Source organism: Toxorhynchites rutilus, chromosome 2 (genome assembly GCF_029784135.1).
Source record: "Toxorhynchites rutilus septentrionalis strain SRP chromosome 2, ASM2978413v1, whole genome shotgun sequence".
NCBI lineage: Eukaryota > Metazoa > Arthropoda > Insecta > Diptera > Culicidae > Toxorhynchites > Toxorhynchites rutilus.
This window is the reverse complement of record NC_073745.1, coordinates 20891199-20911022: the sequence shown is the minus strand read 5'-3', so window position 1 is coordinate 20911022 and position 19824 is coordinate 20891199. Positions and strand designations below refer to the sequence as shown.

The 19824-nt window shown below is 37.1% G+C and overlaps 1 protein-coding gene across 1 annotated transcript in view; it reads right to left on the bottom strand.

The window, feature by feature from the left end:
• Positions 1–18094, bottom strand: part of LOC129765591 (uncharacterized) — a 37269-nt gene extending 19175 nt beyond the window's left edge. The window contains exon 1 of the mRNA XM_055766005.1: positions 17939–18094. Within this exon, the coding sequence (XP_055621980.1) occupies positions 17939–18094 (156 nt within the window). The remainder of the gene's footprint in view (positions 1–17938) is intronic.
• Positions 18095–19824: the final 1730 nt, after the last annotated feature.

The following is a 19824-nucleotide window of genomic DNA, read 5'->3' as shown; positions in this document are numbered from 1 at the left end:
TTTTTCTGAAAAGCTGAGATTTTTTCACATAATATATGTCGAAACCAGAGAGGCGTTTTTTTTTCGTTTTTGAGTTATGATTTTTCAAAGTTAACCGATGGTTCGAAAAATAAAGTTTTCCTCTGTTTCCTTTTTTGGTTTTTTGGTGAAACCGAGTTGAAAAATGAACTCTGCGTATCCGAAAACATGCATTTTGATACCAAACACGATGAAAATTTTGAACTTTACCCCCTTGCCTAAAATGGGTATCAAATGAAAGGGCTCGACTAATAGAACACAGTTATTTATGAAAAATTAAAATCCAAGATGGCGGCCACTACACAATGGCGGAATACATATTTTCTCAGAACCCCATCAATATGAGTATCAAATGAAAGGGATTGACTAGTAGAACACAGTTATTTATGAAAACTTTAAATCCAAAATGGCCACCACCACAAGATGGCGCCATATATATTTTTTCATAACCCCATCAATATGGGTATCAAATGAAAGGGTTTGACAAATAGAATACAGTTATTTATGAAAAATGCAAATTCAACTTTTTAGTACTGTATTCTATTAGTCAAATCATTTCATTTGATACCCATATTGAAGGGACTGCAAAAAATACATAGTCGACCTTTTAGTGGCGACGATCTATTTGAATTCATGTTGTTTATTATGTTTCGTGTACTCCAAGTCAAATCATTCAGCCATTTTTTAACGACGGCCAAATTGAATGTTTCAAGATCATACGCAGTTTTATAATGACAGTAGAATTGAATGAATGTTCCAAATTTCAGATCAATCAGTCAACAGAAACGAGTTCAATTTTCTATTAATGTGGGATAACCCTACAAACATTCAAATATACATAGATACAGGTCAAGCTGAATGAAACCATTGAATAAGTAATTATTTGTTTGAGAACTGCGGCCATTTTGGAATTGGATTTTTCATTATCTGCTACGTTCTACTAGTCGAGAACTTTCTTTTGATACTCATATTGATGAGGTTTTGAAAAAATATATATGGCGCCATTTTGTGGTGGCGGCCATTTTGGATTTGCATTATTCATAAATAACTGTGTTCTACTAGTCAATCTCTTTCATTCGATATACATATTGATGGGGTTCTGAAAAAATGTGTAATCCGCCATTTTTTAGCGGCCGTTATCTTGGATTTACATTTTTCATAAATAACTGTATTCTAATAGACAATCTCTTTCATTTGATATACATATCGATGGGGTTCTAAAAATGTGTAATCCGTCATTTTGTAGCGACCGCCATCTTGGATTTACATTTTTCATAAATAACTGTGTTCTACCAGCCAATCCCTATCATTTGATATACATATTGATGGGGTTCTGAGAAAAATTTTAATCCGCCATCTTGGATTTTCAAGATCATGGAATACGCAGTTTTATAAAGACACCAGAGATTCCAGAGAGTGTTCCAAATTGCAGATCAAACGGTCAACAGGAAGGGGGTTAAATTTCTATTAATGTGGTACAGCGCTACAGACAAAGTTACAAAGTTACAATGTTACAGTCACAAACATACAAACGGGTCAACCTAGATAAAACCGGCTTATAAATAAGTGCAAATCATAATTATATTACGTTTAACGAGAGAAAATTCGTTTTTTTTATGACTCGATTATCCGGAGGATTCCATTATACGGAGTGAAAAAAAAATCAAAACTCCGGATAATCGATTCCGACCAGTATTATTTTGAAGATTTTGATTTTGGGTAGTTCATATGTACCAAGTTTCAATAAAATCAAAAAGGGCCACGTCAAAATTTGAAGTTTTTCGGCTAATTTGGTGCGAAATCGCTCCATCGGCCTTTTTCAAAAAGTCGTTTGGATTTTTTTTTTGGAGATTTCAGGTATGCTTAAATGGTCAATCTGATAGCTAGAAATACGTCTTTTTTTAATTTTCAAATGTGATGTTTCACTTTAAAACCCATGCGTTTCATTCACTATATCGAGGCTATATACAAGTCGGACTCGTTTATATATGATTCGATTATATACAATTTTGGACTCGATTATATACAGTTTTAAAAAAAAAATGTTTTTTCTTTCAAACAAGACGTATTTCAAGAAAAAATGTAACCTTTAAACGTTTAGGTGAAATTTAGGTGGCTATTATTAATACAGTGGGGTAAAAATCGCGATTTATGAAGATTTGTTCTGAATTTTGAAGCGGAATGTCGTCGACCGTCCTATCTAATTAATGTTTTGACTGAACAATAACGCTTTGTTTTTCCGTAAATTTTTGCTGGAACTTGTCTTAAATTTTCCAGTTCCAATTAATTTTTATCATTCGAGGAAATGCTCTCTGAGAGAATAAATTTCTTGTTATACAAATTTAGTTTTGCAAGAACTGTCTCTCTAGACTATATAGGATTTGTTGTTTAAGCTGTGGTTATCTGGTATTTGATCGAAAAGTGTCCAAGAAACAAAATCGTTTATTTAAATTTTTTTACTTTGTAGATGATGAACCGAAATAAGATATATTCATTTTGACCTTAATGGAATAGAATGTTTTTCTACACTCATGAAGACACAAATTTACCAATTATTATTTACCAACAAAGTGATTTGAAATTATTTCCTAACATATATACGATTCAATCTGATTGTTTATGGAATATCACGCATAATAATGCAAACCGATAATTCGAAACATATCGTCCCAAATACATTTCAGGCATCTTTACGCCCGCTGAATTTACAAACCCACGGTCGCCGTTGAACAAACAACCCAATTGAACAACAAGTTCACCACTCCCTCACATCGTGTTTGCGATACAATTTCATTTCGTTTCACTTTTATTGGAAATTCGTTTATTTATTTTAAACCAAATTGCTCCGCTCCATTCATTCTGCACTTTGCATACTTTGGGTGCCTTTCGATGTTGTCTGCAGCACTGTGCGAATGCGATTTTTCCACAGTCAATTCTTTCCACAAACACGGACCAACATCGAAGAACCGAGAAAAAAACCTAGCGCACACACCAATGTCATCAACTGCGAGTGCACAACGAGACGTATCATCTGCATTTTAATTCAAATAAAACCAATGGTGGGAGGCGATCCCACCGAACCTGGCGCGTTCCGTCCCGCATTCCCTTCCGAATGCAGCTGCCTGCACACGGGAGCGAAATGGGAGCTGGCTTGTTTAAAACTTTATTTGATTATTTCAACAAACGGATAAAATTGTTAACGAGCTGCGTGTCGCGGTTATCGCGGAAGTAAATCCACCTCCCGCCCGCGCTCACGCCCCTCTCTCTCTTGGTGGGATGCACGAGAAAGGGTATCATCGCTGGGACCGGGCGGTATTAAAATAATGGCCGCAGTGCTCTCCGCCCAATCAGGAAAAGCAACCGGAAGGTCCACTTGGCTCATTTACATACACGGCCAGCACACGTTCCACGGCGTCGGCGGCGACACACAAATTATTCTCATGTGCGTGAGGACAGGACAGGACAGGATGCGTCGGGTCGGATAGTTGGGGACCAGACGGGGTGACAGGGTGCGAATTGATCCTGTGAACATCTGTTTACAACGTGGTTTTATTTAGTAGAATGACCAGGATAACATTGTATGAACAAGGCTGAAAGCAATGAACTAGACTGCTGGTGGTGAATGTTCTTCACCGAGCGAATAATCGTGGGTAGAATTTTGTTTATATATCGAATTAACACAATTGAGATATTCGAGAAAACACGTTGAATAGTTGATGAATTTCCAACAATTTAGAACAATTATTTCACATTGTTCTATTAATTGTGGAATTTCCACGCACAACGGTATCAATACATTGTACTTAAAATCAGATCAGGCCAGTATCGATTTGTTAGGCGCTAACGATATGATTGGCTGTATCAATTACTTCGATTAACGATTTCCCGATATTCGTGCAGTTGAAAGCTCATTAACACCGCCGACGATTGGAGAAGGCCCAATCGCACCAATCGAAATTTAAATTCGCTATAATTGAATCAGCCGCCCGATGCAGGGTCAAACTTCACCTTCGGTTTCTGTTTGGTGCACTTTAGTCACACGTGAATAAATTAAACCATACCATCAATTCAATTTCAATATTTTTTTGTTCCTCCTCAAATTGAACGGTTAATTAAAAATTAATTAGAACTTCGTGCGCGGAAAAAAGGGTAGCATAATTGTGATGATTACATTCGAACTCGCCAGAATAACTGCGTTGAATGCGTTCCGATTGTTAATATTCTATTTTGCTGTAAATATTATTTCCATCATATCGAACCTTTTATCTCAATTGCACTTCGGACTAATTAGATCTACCGCAGTGTTGGCCTCGTGATGATTATCAGAATTTTCAGCAGTCAATCGAAATGTATTAACGACATAAACTAGGATGGAGACGATTTTACCGTTTTGTCTCAAATTTCGATCACTTAAGCTTTGATGGCCATTAAACAGTGTCTCATCATTCAAAATGGTACATTTTCGCGAAATTAATTTGATTTTTGGATACAATAGAGCCTTCTTTTTCATTTGACTTCAAGAAAATTGATTTACAAATATACTTTACAAATATACTTTTGGTGAAAAACTAAAAACTAAATTAATCACATTTGTCTCAAATTCTGAACACCATTTATGTCACTGATTCATATTCCGAACAGCAAAAATGCATTTGTTTAAAAAATTCATAACTTTTGAACTACTGGACCGATTCAGATGATCGATATATCAAATTAAAGCGAATTAGCTATTCTTTCCTCGGAAAATATTTCACTTTTTACTTGAAAGCTGAGGATTTTTTACATAACAGATCCAAAAATTACCATTTTTACATAACATATCAAATCATGAAATCGGAGAACCACTATATCGGGTGGGCATGGAATGGCTGTATAATCGAATCAGTATATAATCGAGTTCGATCTGTTACTTCAGGACCCCGGTTTTGTTATTGTGGTTTTAGTTGAAAACCTGACTAATAAAATCAATTTTACTCTCGTTGGTTTGCGCCTGCGACCTGCGTTTGGCATGAAAAGAGCTTGCAAATATTTGTTAACAAATTTTACTTTATATGTTGTATTTTGTATTTTATAAAAAAAAAGTATTTTATATATATATGCCCCAGAATTGGATTGTCTTGTACCGCAATTTGTGAACTATCGCTGTATTTGCCTGAAAATAGTGTGATAAAACATTATCTGTTCGGAATTTGATTCATGCGTCGAAACTTGATTCAAATTACGAACACTACTTTAACACTAATTTTAATAAAGATTTCTGCATAAAAGATTTTTTTTTTACAATTTATAGTAGATTCGTAACGAGATTCTTACCGAACGAAAACAGCAAACTAAATGGTTAAAACAACTACAAAAATTGCGGTTGAGAAATTAACGATGCTTGTTTTCTACGGAATTTGCTAATGCAAACATTTTATCACTGGTTTTGAGTCATTTTGTTTTTGTAAATGCTTAGTGCTATAAATTATAGGCAATATCAATACCTGTAAATTATTTTGAAATGAAGCCTATAAACCAAAGAATGTCAGGGTTTTCATTATGCAATTATTTATAACATGAAAGCTCAGTAAAAATGATGTGTTCGGAATTTGAATCATACGTCGTAACTCGATTCAAATTCCGAACACTACTTCAATACTAATTTAAATAAATATTTCTGCATAAAATATCATGTTTTTATCCATTCATTGTAGATTCTTACTTGTCTAGCACTCAACATGAGAACAGCTAACAAATAAGTTGAAAAAACTACAAAAACTGAATAATTAACGTTGCTTGTCTTTTACGGAATTTGCTAACGCAAACATTTTATCATTGGTTTTGACTGTCACTTTGTTGTAAATGCTTTTTTTTCAAAATATATATTTTTATCAAGGTTCATATGACGTTAGACTGACGGGGCCGGGAGTTCAATATTTTGACAGTTTTTCTTATTATCTATGTTAGTAATATGTAACCGATTACTCGCGGTCGGCTCGAGGTTAGTATTACAAGTGTTCTCGTAATTGGGATGTTGCTGCCTCCAATGCTCTGTACGTGTGCCCGACACGGGATACTTGCTATTGGGATGCAGCTGACCATTAATCAGCAACACCCCCTAGTCTGTACCTCATATCTAGCGTGGTGCGTCTTCTCGACTCGAGGAATCCAGGATAGAATGATCACTAGCCGCACAAACATCAGCTCGTGTAGAGTTGTCATGAGCGGTACAACCTTTGGCTCTTGTTGAATCATCAATGGACTGCACAACCTTTGGCTCGTGTATCTGTAAAGAGTGTGTGTATGTATTGCCGCGACTAAGTAAAAGTTTATAGATCGGATAGGAGGGATATGAAACAGGGACACAACGAAGGAAACATCATTAAACGTTGACATCGGCGTTTCTGAGTTGTAAATGCTTAATTTTATAAATTATAGGCTGTATCGACACCTGTAAATTATGCTAAAATGAAGCCTATAACCCAAAAAATGTCAAGGCTGTTCGATTATTTATAACATTAAAGTCCAGTAAATTTACATTTAAAATGAAGTGTTCGGAATTTGAATCATGCATAGAGATTTGATTCAAATTCCGAACACTGCTTAAATACTAATTTTAATGAATATTTCTGCATAAAATATAATTTTTTTTTCATCTATGTATTGTAGATTCATTACATGAACATTAACATGAAAAAATTAAACAAAAAAATTGAAACAACTATAAAAACTGAAAAATTAAAGATGCTTGTTTTTTTACGCAATTTGCTAACGCAAGCATTTTATCTTTGGTTTTGACTGTCATTTTTTTGTAAATGTTTAATATTATAAATTATAGGCTGTATCAATGCCTGTAAATGATGTTAAAATGTAGCTTATACCTCAAAGAATGTCAGGGCTTCCATTATTCAATTATTTATATCATTGAAGTGAGGTAAATTTACAATTAAAAATGTTCGGAAATTGAGACTGTTCGGATTATGAGACAAAACGGTATGCATCCAAAAAGGGAAGTATCCCCTGCCGGTACAGAGCATTGGGATATTGCAACAATTACGAGAACATATTGTAATACTAACCTCGAGTCAACCGCAAGTTATCGGTTACATATTTCTAACATAATCTTTAAGCAAATTTGTCAAAATATTGATATCCTGGCCTCGACGGGCTTACGCCATATGAACCTAAATAAAAATATATATTTTGGAAAAAAAGACACATATTTTATTCAATGTTTGTGAGACAAGGAGTGGTGATGGTCGAGTGGTAACAGAATGTGGATTTAATAATCGCGCACGTCCCTGGTTCGAATATTGATGTTGCTTTTCTTTTTTTTCGACTGGATGCATGTTGGAAATGACATTGTCCGTAACTATAACATTATCTATTTTTGCAGCCACCAATATGTTACAGAATCTGACTTGCCCTGGAGGGTGTATCGTTAAAAAAACTTTGCTGTTCTACGTTGTTTTGGCAAAGTATTATTCCCATTTAGTTCGCATTATTAACCATCATGGTAATACACATAATTAACCTCAAAGATTCCTTATCATGGAATACAATTTTTTTATTGAGTTAAATGTTTAAATTTTATTGAGTCACTTAACCGGAAGTCGGAGTCGGAGCCGGTAATTTTTTTCCGACTCCGACTCCGACTTCATAGCCCTGTTTTCAACTGGTACGAATTATTTGCTGCACCTTTTTATCTTACTAATTATAATTCGTGTAATCTCTATAAATTGGATTTTTTCACCGGTGCCACTTTGAATCTCCAGAATGGACTTTAATATAAAAGTGTTATGTTTCTCCTACACTAGTCTTTCATTTTTCAATGTACATTATTTCATCTGAATCAACTAGTTCTACGTCAGAATAATTTCCCTCAGAGAGGGTGCCAAATCAAAAAACATGTGAAATTTTTATGGAATAGTTTTACGTTAATATATATTTTTGCTACCAACGGATGTTGACGGATGAACGGACAACGATTTGCATACCAATCGAATTGGAAATTATTTGAGAATAGTTATGCATTACGATTCCCTAATTCTTAAATTGTTTAAATTAACAAAAATTGGAAGCATAATACTAGAATCCACACATTTTCTCTAAGAACACAGGATTCAAAATGTGTTGGTGACAGAAGCACACCTTGAGCCGAATGATAATTTATGAATACCTGACTATACTATACTATACTGAGACTCGATAGAATGCACTCCATTAGTGGAGGCGTGACTATAGGGATAGAGAAAGCGATAACATTTGAGCGTTATCGCACTTTCAAACTAATTTGGTTGAAGGATTGGGAGTTACTGTTTGGATCAACTCCGGAAAAATGAGGATAGTTTGTGTTTATTGCAAGCAAGCCTGTGTTTGAGAGGTCCAATCTCTAATCCTGAAACAAGATCTAAAAAAGATAACGACGGGGAGGGTTTTTTTGGGATTTAGAGGTTCAGTACTACTTTGATCCATATTTAAATGTGTTTCTTCGGCTTTTCTAATAGAAACATAACATATATTTGAGTCCTTATATGGTACAAATTTTGAAAAAAATATTATTTTGAGACCCACTTTTGCTCTAATTATTATTTAAATGCGTTCGTGTATGTTATTTTTTCCACATGTAGCCTAATTTATTAAATAAAGTCCTTAATGAGATGAACACTTAAAAAATCCAAATTATTATTATTTTGTTTTATTTTTATCTTACGATTGAAAATTACGAATAAAAAGAGATAATCGATTTCAAAAAAATAAAAATAATAATGCAAGCGATGAAGAAAATTATTTTTGTGTCTCGCACTGCCGTTCTACGCATAGCTGTCCCATGTTACTTTTTGACGATTTTCACTTTTCTTCATAAAACGTTGTTTTTATGCATAATCTTACGGAAAAACACAAAAATGTAGTTTATTCCAACCTTAAAAAAAAACAACATCAAGCTCAATTGTCCCATGTTGATATTCTATTCATAACTCCCACCATGTATTTTTTGTAGATCCATTTCGAATAAGTCGGTTCAAGTACAAGAATTTAATGTCACACTTTCAGCAGACCTAATGCACTCTTTTCTGGTTTGGAAGAACGAACTAATTCTCGAACAAATAAGAAAAAGTTTAACAGAACACGTGTACACCTTGTTAGCGAATGCCTAATAACAATGAGATTTATATTCTGCAAAGGTGTTGCAGATCACTCGTTTCGCTATAAAACGATGTTTCTATGCATAATCTTTCGGAAAAACACCAAAAAAATTATTGTTTGTTCCCAGTATATCAAAAAACAACATCAAGTTCAATTGTCCCATGTTGGTACTCTAGGCATAACAGTCCCAACATGAATTTTTAAACCCGTAATCAAGCTTGATTGATTCAGTGAGGGGATCTCATCACATTTCATTAAACAATAGTATAGTGCTTATAAAAAACCAGGAGTATTGCTAAATTGAAATTCTTAAAGCTTTAAAAAGCAAATATGCGAGAAAACTTTGATTGCGTTTTTCTCAGTTGCTGATTTTAAAACATGTGACAACCATGCGTAGAACGGCAGCGCAATGCTCTTAAAAATTCAGGAAAAAATTACGCCAAATGTAGAAAAAAATACACAGACGAACACATTTAAATAAAAAATAGAGCAGAAGTGGGTCTCAAAGTTATTTTTTTTTTCAAAATTTCGAAATGCGAAAAAAAAATATTTTTTGTACCGCGTATTTCTTTTTTTTTATTATTGGATTTATTGATGAAAAATAATTGAAGATATTTATCGATGCACCTTAGAGTACATCTTATCAGTATTTTTTCTCTTATTTTTGTCTCGAAGCTATTAAGAATGGCGTGAAAAAAAGAAAAAAGTGCATTTTTCACCATAGATTCTATGATGTACCATATAAGGACTCAAGTATATGTTACTACTGTCAAAATGTCTTATTTAATACCTTATACATATTTTCCATACAGCTGGTGATTTGGTTTGGGGACACTTTTTAATCCCTTACCCAGCCAGACCCTTCGGTTCAATTTGCTTGATTAGTTCTCGAGTTATATAGAAATTTGTGTTTTATTTGTATGGAGATGGGGGAGGGATCTCTCGAACCATCATAAGAACCTTCCCCGTTCTTAAAAACCCTACAAACAAAATTATTTTCATCAACATTGCAATAGAATGGACCAATGTAGCAAGATATTTAGGATTATCAATGGATTCAAAATTACTATCCAACAAATAGTAATTTTACTTTTACAAATATAAATATTATATTATGAGATTACGTTGATTAACAGAGAATCAAGCGTTGATTAACAGAGAATCAAAAATGAGTACAGCAAACGTAGTAACAATAGTCAAACAAAATTTTGTCGCAATAATTGGCTACACTGCCCCAATATGAACAAAACAGCGAACATAATTTTGCTTCAAACTAGCGTAACACTAATTACTGGAACATTCAAAGCTGAAACACGGATCTCTGATTTTGAAATAATAAGAAACGTATATGATTAGAATTAGGTTGGGTTATTTACAATAGGTTATAATAACTGAGCTGAGATCGAGAACTCAAAATAAATTATCATAAATATTTGAATACTAAAACAAAACTATTATGTATAGAAATCAAGCTGAAATGTCATACGGTAAAACTCTTAAAATATAAATCAAATATCTCGAAAATTGAAAATGGAAATAAAGATGTATGTATGTTCCTAATACTCAGTCTCGCTCCAACTAGAGAGCAATCAGCAGTCTCACCTAATGCTGATGTCACTCACAATGATGTTGCTCGACACCAGTGTTTGCCAAATGATCCACTCATTGAAAAAATCGCTTTCGTTCGTTCAAATATGATCTTTCAGGAAACATTTCCCCCAGCGGTATTCTTTTGTTGTTATGTGTTGCAAATCACGACACAAAAGAGAACGAGACAACTCTGCATCGGCTCGCACTTTATTGCACACCAGCATGCAAGCAAAGCTATCATATACGCTTTTGGTCAGAAAGCTTATTTTCTTCTTTGCCTCTAACATATGCATATCGACCTCTCCATGCATCATGAAACAGCAGGATCGTACGGACCACGCAAAGCGAAAGATTCATATTCAGCTAATGTAGCAGATCCTGTTTTTTAAGTCTCAGAGAGTGCAAACTACAGGGTGGGCCATTTAAAGTGGAAGGATTTGTTTTTGCAATAGCAAAGTAAAGAAGTGGAATTTTAAAATTTTTTTTTTTTGAAATTCATTTATTGACGTAGGACTACGTCTAACCGGAAGATATAGGGGGTGAAATGGAAATCTAGGCACTGAACAAGTAGGAAAAAATGCAAGATTTGGAACGCTTATAACTCGAGCATTTCTCAATAGATCGCAAAGGTTTTTGCATCAATTGATAGGAAATATATCTACGCGTCTATCATAATGAATAACATTTCATTTTTCTTGAGATAAATAATTGAATAATTGTGAAATATCAAGCATTGTCCAAATGCACTATGTGCCCATTTTTGATTGGTCCATTTTGTGCTCCTCAAATCGTACCGACCGAAACGGGCAACCAGAGCAGCAGCGAAATAGAATGAAGCACGATTGGAAAGGAGAAAGAAAAAAAATTAACGAAACATTGGTCGCTGTCTCACACATGCGTAATTCTCGAGCCAGCCAGTCAGCTTAAAAATCCCCGCTCCGCTGCCGTAACGATGACATTCTTTGTGTAGACACCGACTGGACAACATCGTTGCTGGACGAGCTGAACGGCGAGGGATCGGGTGCCTTTCTCAAGACAAGAGGGCGGAGGTGGTAGCGCTGGAGTAGAGTAATAGAGTAGAGTAGAGTTTTCAAAGGGCCTTTCTCAAGGCTAGAGACAAATGAACTGCAAAAGTCTCTATAATACAAGACCTTCCTTCCTTCCGTAACGATCATTCTCATTCAAACCGTACACCACATCAGTTCGCATCACAACACATCAACAAACCAACCCAAGCAGCCATGTCTGGACATGGTAAAGGAGGAAAAGTGAAGGGAAAGGCAAAATCCCGCTCGAACCGTGTTGATCTGGAGTTCCCTAGGCCGTAGCCTAGGAGTAGCTAGGCCGAGCGCGTTAGTACCAGTGCACCAGTCCACCTAGCCGGCGTTATATAGTTTCGGCCGCCGAAGTGATCGAGTTAGCTGGCAAAGCTGCTCGCGACGATAAGAAAACCCGCATTCGGAACAGAACACATTCGGTTCGGTGGACATCAAGACAACAGGCAGTTGCAGCGAGTCAGGTACGGCATCAGGTAGCAGAAGAAAACAAGTTTGTTCTTTATACAAACTGCTACTGTACCACTGTCATCGCAAATGTTCAATTACAGGTTAAAATCGCCTCCAATGCGACACTGAGTGGTGCTTCGGCACGTCGCATTGAATGTAATTTACTGTACAACATGTCACAAAGCTGGATGGGAAGAAATTTTCCAACTGTGAAAGCTGTGGCGAGTGGCAAACGCAATCGCTAAACAGAAAGGTTTAGCCGAACAAGATGGGGATATCGAGTGATAACAAAACAATAAACTCTTTAGATTGAAGATAATTTTGTGATCTTGAAAAGGACCCTTTTCAGCCTGCATGTGAATCCAACGAGCGAACAAATCGTAATGAATGTATTTTTTTTGCCATCGCTCCCTTTTAGCGCTTATTCGTTCGTCTCGTTGGACTCGCCCCTCTGGCTGAGTCTGCCGATTTGTCTCTATCCTGTGACCGTGTACCCCTGAAGTACAAAATGCGCGAATCCGCTGAAAAATATCTCATTCTCTTTCAAACCGTAAATCAGTGTGGTTGTATGGCATCGTTTCACATCACATCGCATCAACGGATTGGTGCCGGAGCACCAGTATACCTAATAGCGGTTATAGAATTTCGGCCGCCGGAGTGCTCGAGTTGGCTTGCAAAGCTGCTCACGACAATAAGAAAACCCGCCTACAGAACAGAGCACTTTCGGTTCGATGGCAACAACTAGTTTCAGCGAGTGGCAAACGCAATCGCAAAACGGCAGCAGGTAGAAGAAGGAATAAGTTTGTTTATATAGACTGTTTTGGTGGCAAAACCAGCCACCGTAAAACACGGCGCTTTTCAGGGCCATTAAACCTTTCAAAGAAGAGTTATTAAAAGTTTTTCACAATACCAATGCATTCTAAAGTGACATAATATGACATATAATATAAACTGATTTATTTTGTTTATGCTTGTTCTTGAATTTATTGGTTTGGGGTCTTTTAAATTGATCATTCAGTTTTCACAAACCCATGCATGGTTTCCGAATTAAAAGTGGCTTCAAATTACAACACATTGTATGCAGGATGGCATTAACGAATTTTCTCGGTAGCAAGAACTGCTTTCTTTGGTTGATAACTGATGTTGAAAATTGACTGACGTTACATCTGCATTGTATAGAAACATAACTAAGGAGCAACATGATGAGCTATGTATTTCCTGCTGCTCTGTTCTTATTTTAAAGGACTTTAATCCTGTGCTAATTTACTGTTGGTTTTTCAGAACGCTTATAGCTCGTTTAATTCTCGACAGATCGTAGAGTTCGTCTCCAAAACCTCAGTTCTTTTTCATTTCTATTTACTTTGTTTGCGGAGATACAAATCTTACAATTCATTCGTCTCCGAAACCACAGTTTAAAGTACGGTAATGTGCTTAATAGTGAAATATATGATAGTGAATGAGCTGATGACCACCTATGCATTCCCTATCACAGCCATCATTTTGATTGTACGATATGTGCATACGCCAAAAGATGCCCGGCGTTAAACATTTAATAAGTACAAAGCCTTCAGAAAAAAATCAAGAATCAACTATGAGATAGTGAGAAAAAACTGAGAAAGTTTGTAAAAAAAAAGCAAAAACACAACACAAATGGTTCTTTTCAGAAACCCCAACATGTTCATAAAGAGTAAACAGTAAACTAATCCATTCTGCAGGTAGATAGGTGGGTATTCACGTAGGAGAAGAAAATAAAACAATATTTAAAAAAAATATATTTAGCAAAAGCTGTCCCCTTTGTATAGTCCTACGTCACTCCGGTTATGTCCCCGACATTACCCACCCGTCTTTTTTGGTCCAAGGAGATTTGTTGTTTAGGTGTGTATTGTTCCATGGTTAAAATTGTACTGAAATGACGCTTCCAACACGGTATGACATTTGTTAATCTGACATCTCTGTCAAAAGTTATGGGGTTGCCAGATGCTTCCAATTTAAATGGCCCACCCTGTATATGATTATTTAGCTCGATAGAGGCTAAGGGAGAGTAGTCAGATTATATTTTCCATTTTTAACGCCGCTATCCCTTGAAATATGTATATTCATATAGACCGCATAGTTTTACTAGCAACACCGCTCCAGTGAGAAGCAAAAACTCTCGCGTTTTATCTCTTTTCCCATTCGCTGCTCTCCGCAAATGGTGACTAAATGATGACGTAATTTTTCTTGTATCATCTATTGCTTTGCACTTTTCTGTGCAGTGGGTTTCGCTATAGTAAAATGGGACGATATATGTGGTTCAAACTTGTATGCAGGCTTCGAAAATGGTATGCGATGTTTGATACAGATCGGATATGCAATCAACAGTCTTCGTTCCTCTCTTAAGGCTGATTTAGACGATGCCAGTCAGCGCTCTAGTTGAAGTATCCAGTGAATAGAGAACAGACACTCTGTTCAAGTTTGAGGCCAATTACTTGTTCGATACTGGTAAAAGTAACTTGAACAGAGTGTCTGTTCTCTGTTCACTGGATACTTCAACTAGAGCGCTGACTGGCATCGTCTTAAACAGCCTTTAAGGCTCAGTATGCTTTACCTCATTGTTCTGTTGGCGAGACTGAGGCCTAACACCGAGGATGTCAACCGACGTTGCGTCGAGCAGTGTTCCCGACTACATCGTATGACAACTAACAGAGGGGGGAAGGATTTCAATGATGTCAAGCCTCATGTACACCTCACATTCTCCCTCTTCTCCAGAAAAAAAACAATAGCAATTCTTATTTAAAGTGCATCGTTTTCAATTTTCATCTAGTTAACATTTAGTCAGAACTCATTGGAATTAATGCAAATTTGAGATAATAACTAGTTTAGAGTTCTCTGTCAACAGTTTTTTTTTTGTTTATTTAGTTTTTTTGTTTGGTGTTGATAAAATATGGCGTCTAAATTTAACATCACGAATTATACTTCATAGTATCACTGAACCTGTATGTCTCCATTTATGTTACCTCCTTATTGAGGGAGCCCCTGTATTTTTACTAAATCCATTTGCACCCGTCACAAATATATGTACAACTAGCTTTACCCTGCCACGTTTGCGAGTTTTTGAACCATACACAAACGAACAGAAAAATGTTATAGATAGATAAAATAATACTAATGTTTTCCATGCAAGACCAATCTAACGTTCGTTAAATTGGAACAATTTTCATACACTCAGTAAGGAATGAATTTAATTCAGTCTTGTGTGCCCAGGTGGCCAATTCAATTGTCAACTGATTCAACAGTTACTATTACGAATAGTTGCCGTAAATAATACTACGAAAATTGCGACGGAAGAAACATTTTACAGCCGAAAAGGTTCAACTCGCTCCAAAATCTACATAGGAGGACGGAAACGACATGTTGCGACAAAACTAAGCCGGAAGAAGAAAATGCAAGATTGTCATGTGAAAGAAAGTGGTTAACATTTTTATTAATTCTTTTAGCTTGACTCTCGAATGCCGACAAATAGTTTTCTTGAAGGATGCATGAAGTCTGTCACGAAATAGTGAGCCATTTTCTGACTCAATTGTTTGAGCAAATCCTTGCCAAACACGTTTTCTAAGATTGGTTCCGTGTTTTCAAAGGAAGTTGATTTAACTGGCATCGCTATCGCATATCTTGACCTGCGTTCAATAAATACCATTATAGACTACTTGAACATAGACCGATAGCTATTGTCTCTTGCCACTTCCAGGACTAACATACAATGCATAGCTGTTAGTTTTTACGATCTCGCTTGATTTTACCCACTCTTCGGCCTCTGTAGCAGTCTCCGACTGACAGACGCGCTCGTGTTATATGCTTTTAATTTGTTTCCAATCTCAGGTTTTCTATAGCCTGTCGAACCATTTCATCTTCGTCAGTAGAGTTCTTACCTGTTGACATGGCAGTTTCTAGATCAACACAAATCTTGTTTATCTAGTTTTTTCTTTATTTTGCTTAGGAAACCAACCTGGTTGTGATTTTCTACACACAGATACCGACCACAGCTGTTACACCATCAAGTAATTTATTTGTTGCGAAATCTTAGAACTGGGGGTCGTTGCGACGCTCCATTTTCTTACATCCTATTGGTTTCATATCCTAGGTCTTGCAGTTGCCCCTATGCGCCAATATTTTAGTGGTTTTCTTTAAACACCGTAGATTTCGGTCTTAACAGGCCACTTTTGGATCGTTTTTCTTGCGCTTGAATTATGAATCAGACGTATGTTCCGACACGCTAAAAAGTTTGGTGGATTTCTTTACTCATAGTAGATTTGAACAGACCATTTTCGGATCGTTTTCTTTACGTATCCCGAAACATGCATCAGGCGGTTGTCCCAACACGCCAAGAAGTTCAATTTGGGTGGTTTTCCTTACGCACCGCGGATTCGAACGGATCGGATCGTTTTCCTTACGTATCCTGAAATATGAAATATGAAATTTCCTTACGTATCAGGCGGTTGTCCCAACAACTGGCCTGGCGGTTTTCTCAACACGCCAAAAACTTTAGGTTATGTGGTTTTCCTTTCCTTTCCACTGCTCGTTGTTTTGGATTCTTTTCCCTCTGCTTATACTCCACGTATCTACGTCAAACAATTGACACCACTTTTCTAACAAACCTCCCTGTGCAAAGTGATTTCATTCTTTTATAAAAAAAAAAGAATATCTCCTGGCAGGATCGCCAATGTGAATACGGTATTGATCCGGAAGAGTATCCGTTGGCCATCTCGTATTTAACAAGTATCACCATGCACAGGGAGACTAAGGCTCAGTATGCCTTACCTCATTGTTCTGTCGGCGATACTGATGCCTAACACCAAGGATGTCAACCGACGTTGCGTCGAGCAGTGTTCCCGACTACATCATATGACAACCAACAGAGGGAGGGGGGGGGGTGTTCAATGATGTCAAGCCTCATGTACACCTCACAATAGTTATGTTTGTTCAGCATTGAACATTGTACGAATTGAATGAATAAATTCCGTAGGCCTGCCTCAACAACGCGGTCTTTTCTTGTATACAACCCTCTACATTTTTTAAGAACACTTTGCACCTCACTAGTCAAAAATACTTTTTCCCTTTTATGTTGAGAAATTGTAATAAAACCATCTAAATTACCAGCAACTTCAATGACACATACATCATCTCTTTCAGCAAGGCGAATAAATGTTCGAAAGTTCACTAACTAATCTCTGGTGAGGAGCAATTTAAGACATGGGTTTCCGAATAAATCGTAATACAACGGGGCATTATTACAAATATTATTTTCTTTATACTCAAAATACGGTACAATTTTTTCATCAATTACGGGGCAATCCAAAATGGTCGATAAAACGGTACTGTCCCGTTCAAGACGTTTGTCAGCCTCAGGAAGTGGACGACTTGAAACAAACGTTAAGCGAAAACAATCGGTAGAAAGGTTCGGGCTATAAATCCGAGATCTCATTAATTTTGAAAATCCGCACCATATTCGCGAACATAGGGCATACGGTGAACTAGCGGAACTCTTGAAAAAAAAATCCTCACCTAACTTCAAAGCCCACAACATAAAGTGTTTAATTTGAACTCAATAAAATTGGACATGGAGCGAACGGTCAGATTTCAGCTGGTGTTCGTCGCTTTTTTCTCTCACTCCGGCTGTTGTCAATCGGATCACTCCGTCGTCGAAGGCGACACGTTAAAACCTGGAACCAAATTGCGGGAATGCGGAATCGCAGAGCGAGGAGTTTAAAGCAGTCGCGCATAAAATTACTGTGTATACAGTGAACCGGCTGCTCCTGCTCCAATTTGGTTGAATTTCGCCGCTCGCAAAAACCCAATTCCGATTCGGGGGGAGCCATTGTGTCATGTGACACCAATAAACGGATTCCGTCGGAGGATAGATGCGAATCGAAGTCCGGAGCTCTTGCCGGAGAATGAACGGTTAGAAAAAAAACTCCATTCGAATAGAATTATCTCGAGACTGGTCCTGTCTAGAAAAAACATACTCACATGGAGCTTCCAGCCGTGAGGGAATTGAATTTCGGGCTATCACCAGCAGAGACCATCAGCTGCCAAAGCGCACACCATGCAACGGCAGCAGCAACATACCATTCGAACAGGCCAACCAGCGCCGGGCCATCAATTTTAATTTCATTCGGGCGATACACAAATACACACGAATAAGTTTTGCTCCTGCTGCAGTCGGGCCAAGGCATCTCCGGAGTTCGGAAATCCTAGTGATTTGGCTGACAGCATTGCCTGGGGAAAGCAGGAAATTTCCCTCCGAGCTAGCTGACAGCTGCTCGGTAAAACCGGAGTCGCTTGCAAAAAGTGGCAGCGATTAGGAAGTTTATCATCTATTGTTTTAGGTTTGAATATTCTATAAGATGTGACGTTTCCAAGAAATCACATTTATTTCGGAAACCTTGAGTGACCTAGGAACTCTAGGAAATCGAAATGTAAGAAGAATGTGTTGTTCTAGAAACGCAGAAGAAAGAGTGACACGGAAGAACTATATTTTATATTAAAACCGTTCAAAAAGGGAAATCATGTCCTTTTGGGTGTTGACAATATGTTATGTTTTGGTCGTGCGAGTTGTATCTTGTCGCCAGATCGAATTTAGAAAACTCCCTTCAGGCTAGAAGAAGACAGCCCAATGTGCCGGTAAGAGATGTGTTGGCTCGGTTAGACCTTGATTACATGTCCCAAATCTATATTTCTCTTAAGGCTAGGCGCAAATTGAGACGCGTATGGCGCGAGTAACTTGGCGCGATATAGCGCCTGTCTTTGTGGCTAATGAAAACAGATGGAATGGCGCAAATTGGTCAGATGACGCGAGAAGGAGGAGCGCTCGTGAGACACGACTCGCTCGACGCTGTGGCTGAACCACAGTTTCTCGTGCTGGTCATGCCGGTTGTGGTAGTTGTATTGGTGAACAATCATATAGCGCCGTGAGTCTGACACTGTATGGTTGTACCGGTCGGAAGGTTGTGTTAGTAAATAAATATATCGCACAACTCTGTGTGAATCAGACATTGTATGCGAGTGGCACGACATTTACACCAAACTGCGACTCAATATGCGCTCCACCACGCTACGTTTGTGGCACGTATGAGTCGTGTTGATAGTCTCGTGTTCGCTTACGAGCGCTATACGTTTCTCAATTTGCGCCTAGCCTAAAGCTATCGATGTTCGTGTATGATTATCCTTATATCCTTATATCCTTTGCGAGCGATTGGTCCCCTTGCTACAAACAGTAGAATAAGTTGAAATGTAAAAAAAACCATAGATATACGAATAGATTTCAGAATTGAGTGTGTGAGATTATCATTATTGTAACAATTTCCTTATATCCCATCCTTTTCCTGAAAAAAATATGTCACCCTTCTAAACTCGAGTAGACCGCGAGTAATCGGTTTTCTACCTTACTTATCTTAGATTTAATAAAATGTTTATGTATAGTAATAAAAATATAATTAAGTATTCGGCTCCTTTAAACTTATGTAACTGAGCCTGTAAAAATAAACGAATTTAATAAAAAATATATATATATATAAAAAAATATGTTCTGTTATCCTAGGCTCCACTG